A 12,085-nucleotide genomic window follows, 5' to 3' on the forward strand; every position below is an offset into this window, starting at 1 on the left:
GACATCACACAGGCTGTGCAGGCTACTTGCTATTGTCAAATAACACCCAATGGCTATTTAAAGGGATAGTTCACCCAAAACTGAAAATCCTGTCACTATATACCCCCCTCCCTTAAGTTTTTACAAACCTGTATACATTTCTTTGTTCTGCTGAACACAAAGGAAGATATTTGTAATCAAGCCGGAAGCACCATTCACTTCTATAGGAAGGAACTGATGAAGTCAGTGTTGCTAAAACATTGCACAAAAATCTTTTTTGTGTGTGTGTGTGTGTTCAGCAGAACAAAGAAGTTTGTAAAGGTTTGAAACAACTTGAGGGTGAGTAAAAGATGACAGGATTTTCATTTTTAGGTGAACTGCCCCCCAAAAAATCATCATTTATGCACTCTCATGTTGTTACAAACATGTTTACATTTCTTTATTTTGATGAACACAAGAGAAGATATTTTGAGGAATGTTTCAAACCAAACCGATCATGAGCCCCATTTACGGCGCATTCACACGGGGCGAAAGCGTTCACGCTTGACGGAAGGCTTGTCTGAAGGGTGGCCAACAGCTAATCACAGGGGCCGCAGCACATGCTCCGGCTTACATAAACGTAATTGGCTGGCTCTGCCTGTTATTTGCATAAGGTGATATGATTGGCTGACACTCACGTTGCCGCTTGAAAAGTAGAGAAATGTTTAACTTCTGCCGGGAGCAACGGCACTGACGCGGCGTCGACAGATCCACAGTTCAGTTTTGGCAATGCATGATGTCACCAATTGAAAGTAAATGAAAAGCGTTAAGGCTTACGCCCCGTGTGAATGCACCGTTACAGTATTCAGTCCTTCCAGAAAAACGCAGAGTTTTTTTGTGATTGTTGCGGGTAAAAATCCTCGATTTTGCGGCACGTTTTCTTAAAAAATGCTATGGAATATGCAGGATATTTATGCAATTTATGCGATGGAATTGCGGGAATTTGCGAAAATTGCGGAACTTGCAAAAGCTGCAATGATGTTCACGTCACATAATCACGTCACTTCATAACGTTCCCATGGCAATGGAGGACACGGCTGTGCTTTTGGGAAGTAAATGCAACATTTTTCAACTTTCTGCTAATATATATGTGAGTTTTTGCTACGAAAATGCAGAGATTATGAAATCATGCAAGCCCCGCATATTTTGTGCGCGGAAATATGTAATTAATGCGGCGAAAGTGCGTCGTATTTGGAAAAAATGCAGGACTTTGGCTGATTATGCAATATATCGCGCGATCGCACAATCGCATTTTTCTGGAGGGACTGGTCGACAGATCCACAATTCAGTTTCGGCAACGCATGACGTCACCCATTGAAAGTAAATGAAAAGCGTTAACGCTTACGCCCCGTGTGAATGCGCCGTTACAGTATTCCTTTTTCATACTATGGAAGTGAATAGGGCTCACGATTGGTCCGGTTACATACATTCCTCCAAATATCCTCTTGTTCATCAAAAATAAATAAATGTATACAGGTTTGTGACAACATGAGAGTGAAAAAATTATGACACAATTTTCCTTTTTGTGTGAACTATCCCTTTAAGCATTGTTTTAGCAAGCTCTCACTTAGCTCAGGCTAAATTCCAGTAGTCAAAATTCTAAAATTGTCACAATAGTTTTTGCTCTAAAATATGTCTCATTACAGTCACTAAAAGTAGGCTTTCACACTAACGCATTTGCTCGCTCTTGTTTTTCACATTGCCCTCCACTCCATCCGTCATAACACACGCACTTGAACTTTCTTCTCATGTCGCTGAGAAGATCAGCTTTGTAATTGTCATGGAGAGGTAACATGTAACCCGAGTGAGGGTCGCGCCGAGTACATCGTCCATTGGCATTACACAGTCTATTGCTGCAGTTCCTCACAGCAGCCTGAAGGGCAGCAACATAATCCCCTAATACTGACTCTAGGTAGTTGCGCAGGAGGGTACATTGCCGCTGGAGAGAAAGAAGCATACTGCATTAGTTAGTCTGATTTTAGTTTAGTGTACTGTAGACATTTAAACTCAGAATTGCTAATAAAGCAATGGGTCAAAACATAGAAGGGAAGATGAGCCCACGAATCAACACACACTGACCTTTGACTTGGCAAAACTCAGCTCACCCCATAAGACAATGCCAGATGCACCTAAAGCAGCGCTCTCACCTAGTGTATGCTCCAGATCTGTCTGCAAAGACATACGCACACAAACTACTCAAAGTATTTCTGCATGGCTATAGTAACATTGATTGCTTTATGGTGCATCACTAATGTATGCTAGTATGTGTGTGTATGTGTGTGTATGTACCTTATTCAGGAACGCCAGTGTGCGTATGAACGCCACTCTGGCATAAGGAAACACAGGTAGTGCTTTACTGCCAGGTGAATGATGGGATGCCACACGAAGGGCCTCTAACACACGGTGTCTCACCATGAGTTGAGCATCTCTGTGCCCAGCTAGCTTACCCAACAAATAAATGCTTGGATACAGGGCAGTGGACTCTTGCCATAGTTTCGCCAGTCTGTCATTCAACTTCTCAGTGCCATTGTGGCACTGCCCCGTGTAGCCGCTCTCTCCTTGGCCACGGTTGTTGTAGCAACTAGGAAATGCGTAAAACCCCCATAATCCCTCAGGGCAGAGGTGAACACCAAGATGCAGAGTCTTTGCCATAAATGCAGTTGCAGCTGTTTCAAACTCTTTCTTTGCCTCTGATGCTACTTCCTCCTCTAACATCTCTGGATGGCTCCATCTGACAAGCTGCTTGGAAAGTCTCCGATATGCCATTCTGTTTCCGAAGTTCCACATCCATATGGGTTGCCACGCTTCCCAATCTAGAACAGCTAACCCGCTGAATGTCCGTTTGAAGACTTCTTTAATCTGCGCCTCAGCCAAAGTAAGATGAGACTTTAGGTTTCCTCGCTGAGGTACCCCACCGTTAACCTTTGAGCCTTTACGGTTTATGTAGGGGTAGAGGCCCAGACGTCGCTGGTAAAATATGCTCATGTTCATACCCAGAAATCTCTGCTCGGAGTTATGTATGATGTTGTACTGGTGCAGTGGCAGAGAGACGCCGTATCGACGCTGGCACCGAGCTGTAGGCATATTCCAGATGACTGAAAAGTCATTGCTACGGATTACAGATTCAGCTCCCTTCACCGTGTTTTCAGAAGCGTTGCTGGGGGATAAAAGGAGTGAGAGGGCTAAGGCTAGGATGCCACGGGGTATACAGAATCCAAAAAGCATGCCTAAAAAATACACACAGACTTGTTTGTTAATCATATATCCTGCAGCAATAATCTTAAAAACAGATGAATGTAGTTACTGAACAATTTACTGACCTATCTTGACATATATCAATGCCATTGTTTTGTCTCAAGATGCACACCTGCATTCTTTTATTTTTTGTAAGGTTTGTTTTTAAAAACTACTTAAAGGGGACATATCATGAAAATTTGACTTTTTTTCATGTTTAAGTGCTATAATTGGGTCCACAGTGCTTGTATCAACCTAAAAATGTGTTAAAGAACAACCCAGTAGGCTGCGTCCAAATACCAACACTTGCGGTCTTGGCCACTCGAGAGCGAGTGCACATGACAGGAAGTAAGTGCGCAAGACTGTCCCATGTCTTAAAACTGGCAAAGTGCAGGGCCCTTAACCCACACTATCTCGAAACCCCTTCGCAGTGGTATTCAAGGCTAAGCATATCCAAGCAAGCATCATAATCTGGATGTAAATCGTGAGACTTTTGCCCAAATCTTGCGAGATGTCGCAGAAACTTTTATTGTTTAATAAATGGATATTACTACTTATATTGCAGTGGCGGCTCTTGACTGCTCATCCGAGGATGCGCTAATTTAAAATAAGTGTTCGGATTGTCACGTGTGTGGTTCCCCTTTCCAAAACATGTGTCCCGCGCGTCGAGAGATCCTGTGTGCACCACGTGCTCTGCCAAATCAGTGCCCGCTGCACACGCGTCAAAACCGGTTATTATAAAAGAGACGCTCACGTTCCCAAAATACACGCTAGACACTTCCTTAACAGTAAACTCTGATTACGCATGAGATTATGCGAGTATCTGGCAAACGCGAGCGTCTCTTATCATAAACCCTTTAGACGCGTATGCAGCAGGCACTTATTTTGGCATGACACGTGATGCACACACGATCTCTCCAAGCGCAGAACACATATTTTGAAATTACAAACCTCACACATGACAAGCTACATACATGTTGTGACGAACTTCGCATCGTGCGCCCTCAAAATAAGTGTAGATAATAATATTTAAGTTCAGCAAATGTTCATTTCAAAGTGATTATGTGTTCATAATATGTTTTGGTGCAAATTGCTGCCACTGCCTGGATTGACATTTTTACACTTAAGTGTGCCCCATCGTGTGAATAATTCTAGATGCACGCTTGGGACCTTCACACCCACTAGAACACTTGGGCCAAACACAGGAAATATGTCATGTAAGTGGTCAAGTGCAAAGACTGCAAGTGTGGGTATTTGGACGCAGCCCAAGTTTTGGTAAACCATTCTCTGCAAGCATGTATAAAATAGGTCAGTGAAATTTGGCTCCCCTTGTGATGTCAGATGGGGATAAGACCGCCCCTTAATCTGCACTATCCAACCATGACACTGCCATTTAGTGCAGAGATCAGCTCATTTGCATTTAAAGGGACACATTTTTGCTCACACCTATACAAAGCGGCAATTTTAACATGCTATAATAAATTATCTATGGGGTATTTTGAGCTAGAACTTCACATATGTACTCTGGGGACACCAAAGATGAATTTGACATCTTAAAAAAAGCCTTGTGAAATGTCCCCTTTAAATGTCCTAGGGGCAGTTTCCCGGACAGTGATTAGACTACCTTTAAGAGCTGTCTAAACTGATAACAACTTGCACTGACATATCTTAATATACACCAGTGCCCTTGGTTTTGCCTCAAAATGCACACAAGTAATGTTTTTAGTAAGGCATGTTTGTTAAAACTTGTTATATTTTTCTTATAAGACTAAGGCCTAGTCCTGTTTTAAGATAATCCCTGTCTGGGCAACCACCCCCTAATACAATAAAGGCCTAGTCCTGAATTAATCTAAACCCTGTCCGGGAAGCCGCCCCTAAAAGTGTTTAAGATCAGCACAATGTAAATCACCATGGATATATACACTCTAAAAATGCTGGGTTATTTTCAATGAATTTCTTTTCAATTTGAAATTAAACCAGAAAATGTTTATTTGACCCAACAAACCAGCATGGGTTTAATTCCAACCAGTGGGCTGGGCTCGTCCCTTTTTAACCCACTGCTGGTGGATGTGGTTGACATGTCCTAAAATGATTTTAAACAGCATTTTGCTTATTTAAAATATTTATGTAGCTTTTATGATATGAACTCTACTGAAAGACTACATTAAGTATTGGTAATAATATAAATAATCTGCCAAATAAATTTTTATTGAACTACAGAAGGAAAGCAGGGAGATGAAATGAATTAGTGACCATGACGGGACACAATATATTTGTACAATATATTGCCCAGGTAAAGTAAAAGTGCACTAAAATGCAATTTATTTACTAAAATGTGCTTAGTAAATATACTTTTTTCATGCACTAATTTTACACTTAATATACAAACAAATTTATTTAGCACATTTTGGGGCGGTTTCCTGGACAGGACTAATCCTAGACTAAAATAAATGTAAGAGCTGTCCAAACTAAAAACAACTTGCACTTTATCTTAAAATACATCAGTGCCCTTTGTTTTGCCTCAAAATGCACATAAGTAATTTTTTTAGTAAGGCATGTTTGTTAAAACTAGTTATATTTCATAATTAAACTAAGCCCTAGTCCTGGTTTAAGGTAATCCCTGTCCGGGATTCCTGGACAGGGACTAGGCCTTAGTTAAAGGCGGAGTCCACGATGTTTGAAAAACGCTTTGGAAAATTAGACGGGCCGTCTACCAAAACACACTTACAGCCAATCAAATCAAATCAAATGCCGGGTTGCGTATGTGTGGGGCGGGTCTATCAACAGAAGGTCCAGATTCTATTGGGGTAGGGGCGTGTTTGTTTAGGTGATTTCAAATATCAACATTGGCTTTCAAACATCATGGACTCCGCCTTTAAATTAGGATATTTAAGTAATTTTTAAAAGCATAATTTATAAACAAATATTACTGGTGTGCATATTGAGACAACACTCTCACATTTTAAGATGTCAGAGCAAGTTGTTTTCGATCAAGACAATACTAACATTTAAGGTAGTCTGGGACTAGGCCTAAGCCACATCTGGGAAACCGACCCAAGAACATCTAAGTGTACTCAAATGTGTTATTTTCAGATACCATTCATATCTATTACTTGCTTTTAGTATACGTTATTCAAATGCACTAAGGTACAAATGACGTAGAACTAAACATTTAATTAGTTCTTGCTGGTATTCAAGTATATTTTTAGTGCACAGATTTATACTCCATTTTTACCATACATTGTGGTACTAAAGTGCAAGAAAACATTAAACGTCTGATATAGTGCAAATTCAAATATGATCCTAAATGGTGAGAAGAACACTATTGAACAAGTTTTTATTTTATGAAAATTTTATTTGATGACATTAAAATAAAAACTAAATAAATAAAAGTAAAACTTTAAAATAAGGCACATTGGTATTAAGATTGTCACAGTACAGTATGTGGAGTCTTGATGAGCAGGTTTACGGGATTTTCCTTGTCCATTAAACACTGTTTGTGTATCCCTGAATAATTCTGTTTTGAAGGAACGTGTATCAGCCTCAAATGTCCTTGTGCATCCAGAAGATGGCCAGACCTCTGTTGTCCGTGTATGGCGTTTGTTCCAGAGTCTGGTTAACTGGAGTCCAAGACATGGGAGGAAGAGACGGAGGTGGTGGTGGTGGTGGAGGAGAAGTGGAGTTAGGAGGAAGTGGGGGTGGAGGAGGACAAGAGATTGTAGGAAGAGGAGGTGGTGGAGGTGGAGATGGTGTACAATTGCTTAATGACTTCGAGGACACTTTAGCACTCTTCCTCTCTCGCTCATTCTCTTCTTTCTCCTCATTCTCTGCTGTCCTACAGAACTTGTGTAGCACCTCCTCAGGCATGAAGGAGGCCAGCGTTCCAACACTTTGGACCGGTTTGGACAGCACAAACCCCAGATGAGCGTAGAAGTGTTGCTTATCATGGGTAGTTAGGCACAATCGGGTGCAGCCCCGCCCCCTGGCATATCGTTCTACACCTTCCATCAGGACACGCCCATATCCCATCCCCCGTAGAGTGGTACACACCACAACAGACTCCACGAACAGGCTACGGCTTCCCAGTACGCGTGACAAACGGGCGTGGCCGATTAGCTTCTCATCTTGACTCTGCCTCTTCCCATTTAGTAGGAGGAGACACACAGGATAGTTGTGACTCGATTGGCGGAGGGAGTGAATTCGCGCACCCATGCTGCGTTGCCACTGGGCATTTAGTAGCTCTGAGCACACTTCCACCAAGTCCCAGCGCTCATGAAGGGGTTCAATTCGAACAACTGCGCTGCTGGCATCACCATCACACCTGTACACACGCCAAGGGGCAGGAGTCAACAGAGATCACTCAGTTTTGCTTTAAAAAGCACATGACTGGACAGCTAAGGTGTTGTGTAGTCACTTGAAAACATGGAAAAAATGCAAAAAGTACAGTGATTTTGCATTTAAACATGCACAAAGTCTGCCCATCCAACTTCAGAAGTCAGCAGTGCAGGATGCAGAACTCAAAAGCAGTATTCTCAAAACACTTGTGACACAATATGACACAATAGCTGTCTGTTATTTCCAACACACAGCAGGTCAGTGATCATCAAGACATCCATGTCATTTTCAGAGGCAAATGTTAGATTCATAAAAAGGCAAATTAATCTCAAACATATATTTAAATACAGTATGAGTGAAAAAAGCAGCAGGGTTCCCACACCTTAGTTAACTTCAAATTCAAGGACCTTTCAAGGACCTTCCAGGTCCAATACCCTCAAATTCAAGAACTAAATGTGGGGACACATTTCAAGTGAGATTGTGTTACCTTTTAAGATACATTGATACAGTTCCCTTTCATGGGAACTTGCGCTGCATCACTGCGTTGACACTTTGGGGACGCCTCCAGGGGTAAGTGCGTCTGAATGTGTATATCAAATTCAACCAATGGTGAGGCTTAACGACAAAGACAGGGTGATGCAGGAGCCAGGAAGTATATCGCTATCTGAAATATTGCCAAAGACGGCGTTACAGGGATGCAGAAAGTATGGCAAGGGAGATGCAGCGTCTCATTCCCTTCTCAGGGAACAACAGTTACATACAACCTGAGACGTTTTCATGTGTCAAATACAACTATGCAAAAAAGCATTATGGTATGAATCAACATTCGCATACAGATGATATAAGCATTTAAAGCAAACAGTTTAGCACGTGTGCTTAAAAAAACTAGAATTTTTATGATATTATCCTACACTACACAGGGAATTAGATGGATTTTTTTCTTCCGAAAACTTCTTGCATAAAATAGATTCACAAACTTTCAAGGACCCGTGGGAACCCTGAAGCAGGCACAAGCAAGATCAGTAGCAACAGTTCCTTTAATAGGTAGACTTTTTCAAACACCATTGGGTGGAGACAAAGTTTATATTAATCCAGGACTATACATTAGTTATAGTAGGACATTTAAGTAGTTTTTCAAACATACTTTACAAAAAAACAATACTGGTGTGCATATTGAGACAAAACAATGACACTGATATATGTTAAGATATGTCAGTACAAGATTAAATTAAGGCAATTTAGGGGCGGTTTCCCGGACAGGGATTAGACTAGTCCTAGACTTAAACACTTTTAAGAGCTCTCCAAACTGAAAACAACTTTCACTTACAGATCTTAAAATACATCAGGGCCCTTTGTTTTACTTCAAGATGCACACAGGTAATGTTTTTAGTAAGGCATGTTGTTTAAAACTAGTTATATTTCCTAATTAAACTAAGGCCTAGTCCTGGATTAAGCTAATCCTGTTCCGGGAAACCGCCCCTTAAACATGCATTTTAGTCTCGGACTATATGAACCCATATAAAATAAATTAACACATTTAACACACACGCATTTCTCATGACGTGTATCAGAGGAAACTGTGGTGTGTATGTGTGGCTGTTGGGTTCTTTAAATGTGTGATACCTCTGCTTCTATTAATATAAAATTTAATAAACAACTGATGACATCTCGAAATTAAAATGAACTGATAACTTTTAAAAGCGATAGGTCACACAAAAATCTGTCATTACTTTCTCATCCTCGTGTTGTTCTAAACCTTTATGAATAGCTTTATACTGAACAACACAAAAGCTGATATTTTGCTAAGTTATGGTAAACACACAGCTTATTGTAACCAATTGACTTCCATAGAAGGAAAAACAAATACGATGGAATTCAATGGGTATCGTCAACTGTGTGCTTACATTCATTTATCACAATACTTCCATAATATTTGTTTTCCTACATGGAAGTCAATGGTTACAATTAGCTTTCTGCTTACCATTATTCTTTTGTGTTCATCAAAATAAAAAAAACTCCTACAGGTCTAAAACAACACGAGAATGAGAAAATGATGACAGAATTTTAATTTCTTGGTGAACTATCCCTTTAAAGCAGGTAGATGCACACAAAAATAGGTGTCACACCACATTACTTCAAACCATCTTACATGTATAAACATAAGTAGGACATAAATAGGAGTTCTGTAGCTCTGTTTAAGCATGATGCTTTTTGTAGGGCTAACAAATGTGTTATTTGCAGCTTAATTGATTAAAACGGCGATAGAGATGGTATTGGATCAGTATCGACAGATACTCAAGGTTGTGGTATCGACATCGGTATTAGACATTTAAAAGTACCATCGACCCAGCCCTAAACATAAATACGATTAAGCCTGATTAAGACCATGAAAGACATTTCAAAGTTCTGTTTCAAATGCACAATGTTAAATAAACATCCACGATTAAAATAAAAACACAAATCTTCTCAAGTAACAGTGTGTAAACACAAGCAATTGTGTGATAAATGAAATAAATAACCAGCCTCACCTGCTGAGTTCAGAGACAGAAATGCCAGTTAACCGTTTCAAAACTGACCCTCATGCAACTGAGGGTTAAAATCAGGAAACAGCTGCTAAAGCGCAAGAATAATTATTGTAAAAGGTCACACGAACACTGACCTGGAATCAGTTAAAAGAGCTTTCTTCTATTAGTGACTGTTGCATTTGAATGAAAAGAGGGTGGTTTTAAGTCACCAATGAAAGGAAACTGCTTTTAACAGGTTTTTTTGTATTTGACAAGTGTGAATGCTGACGAGAAGTTTGTGGGTTTTACTTAAGTTTAAGGCCCAGTACAAGATTGCTGCTTATATGCTTTCTGATCAATGAATATATGATTCAGGTTATAATGCTGATAGATGCACAGCCAAACACAGAGAAAAAATAAAAATATAATCATCTCGAGTGCTGGAGCAATACTTACATGATGTGTTCGACTTTGTACAGTGCTGCGCAGGCCAATCGGCGAATGACATCAAAGTACCGCGATAACGATTCGAAAACTGTGTTCTCGCGGTATTTTGCCGCAGGGTCTGCGCAGCGCCTCATGCAGTCGAACACACCGATTCATTCGCAACAGAAAGGGTGTTGAATTGATTTAACATTTCTAAACATGGCAGAAACGCATGTGTTATTATGTGCTATACGATTTTCGTTGGCTTGTATCTGCGAAATACATTTACAGCATGCAGCAACACAAACACAACACACAAATAATCCGGAAACCAAATTCAGAAAAGTATGCAGATAAACAAACAACCACAGCAATGAGGCGTTAAACCGATTTGAATGCTTGTGAGAGACACATGCATATCTATTTGTGAGTTTATAATTTGAGTTATAATCATTGATACCTACATGGTGTTAAACTTCACGCAGACACAGCAGATAGCTGCCTCTTCTTCTAATAGGATTTTGAACCGCATTTATCACTGTAAGGCGCTTTACTGCCCCCTATTGCACGCGTTCGGTTCAAAAGCTAAATATCTTCTTCTTCTTTGAAATTTTACGGTAGCCGGCTTCCAAAAAAGTTGTATTGCTGCCATCTATGGGACTAATCCCTTACTGCACAATATATTCGGTAGGCTAATATAAACTAGGGTCTATTAAAAATTTAAAAAAATAACGTTTCCCTCCCGTTGACCCTACTTCTAAAATACTTTTCAGCAATATTTCTTGCAAACCAACTTCATACAACTCTCTGATAAGATCTTGTCTTTGGAGGTCATAATTTCTACAATACATTAAAACATGTTGCACCGTCTCAGGTTCCCGACATGAACACAAGCCAATCTGATGTTTCCTAAAATAAATAAAGTGCTGTTCAGAAAAGTGTGACCAATCCTCATTCTAGAACTATGAATTTTTACTGCTCCCAGAGCTGTTGCCTTTTTAAAATGGTTTCTTGCCACACAATACTTTTACCCTCCTCCTTGGATAGATTTATGATGACATCTATGTTTTCCTTTTGAACAGCTTCCTTAGCCAACTTATCAACCTTTTTATTTGTTACAATACCTACATGAGCTGGCGCCCATCCCATGATATTTCTACCCCTCTCATTTTCACATCTCTAATTGCCAAAAGAATCTCATATACAAGGTCTTGTCGACTCCTTGATGACCTTTTCTCAATACTATTAATAGCTGACACAGAGTCACTGCATATCAACACTTTATGGTTTTGAATTTTTTCCGTCCATTGCACTGCCATTAAAATTGCATATAATTCAACTGTGAACACACTTAGAAAATTTGAGGTTCTCTTAGACGCTTGGGCACTCCACCTCCGAACCACAAAAGCTGCTCCTGTAGCACCTGTTTCTTGATCCTTTGACCCATCAGTGAAAATGAATACGTGTTCCTGATATCTTTCTCTTATATGATATGACACTAATGCACCAAATTTGACTCTAGGTTTTCTAACTTAATCCCAAGTAGGGCCTATCTCTAGATCAGTCTT

At 40.1% G+C, this 12,085-nt stretch overlaps 2 protein-coding genes across 3 annotated transcripts; both read right to left on the reverse strand.

Annotated features, from left to right (window-relative positions):
* Nucleotides 1-2: 2 nt before the first annotated feature.
* On the reverse strand, nucleotides 3-11,071 carry hyal3 (hyaluronidase 3). 2 transcript variants are annotated; one of them, XM_073867802.1, is made up of 4 exons: nucleotides 10,982-11,071; nucleotides 2,308-3,245; nucleotides 2,098-2,187; nucleotides 3-1,957 (listed from the first exon to the last, which is right to left on the reverse strand). In XM_073867802.1, the coding sequence occupies exons 2-4, from the start codon at nucleotides 3,241-3,243 to the stop codon at nucleotides 1,682-1,684; spliced, it is 1,302 nt and encodes a 433-aa protein (XP_073723903.1). In that variant the 5' UTR covers nucleotides 3,244-3,245; nucleotides 10,982-11,071; the 3' UTR covers nucleotides 3-1,681. The 2 variants fall into 2 exon arrangements, with proteins under 2 accessions (XP_073723903.1, XP_073723902.1); XM_073867801.1 differs by lacking the exon at nucleotides 10,982-11,071 and adding an exon at nucleotides 10,116-10,538.
* LOC141363957 (N-alpha-acetyltransferase 80-like) lies at nucleotides 6,587-10,947 on the reverse strand. The gene is made up of 2 exons (XM_073867804.1): nucleotides 10,548-10,947; nucleotides 6,587-7,573 (listed from the first exon to the last, which is right to left on the reverse strand). Exons 1-2 carry the CDS (start codon nucleotides 10,670-10,672, stop codon nucleotides 6,796-6,798), a joined length of 903 nt encoding a protein of 300 aa, XP_073723905.1. The 5' UTR covers nucleotides 10,673-10,947; the 3' UTR covers nucleotides 6,587-6,795.
* Nucleotides 11,072-12,085: the final 1,014 nt, after the last annotated feature.

Source organism: Misgurnus anguillicaudatus, chromosome 5 (genome assembly GCF_027580225.2).
Source record: "Misgurnus anguillicaudatus chromosome 5, ASM2758022v2, whole genome shotgun sequence".
Taxonomy (NCBI): Eukaryota; Metazoa; Chordata; class Actinopteri; order Cypriniformes; family Cobitidae; genus Misgurnus; species Misgurnus anguillicaudatus.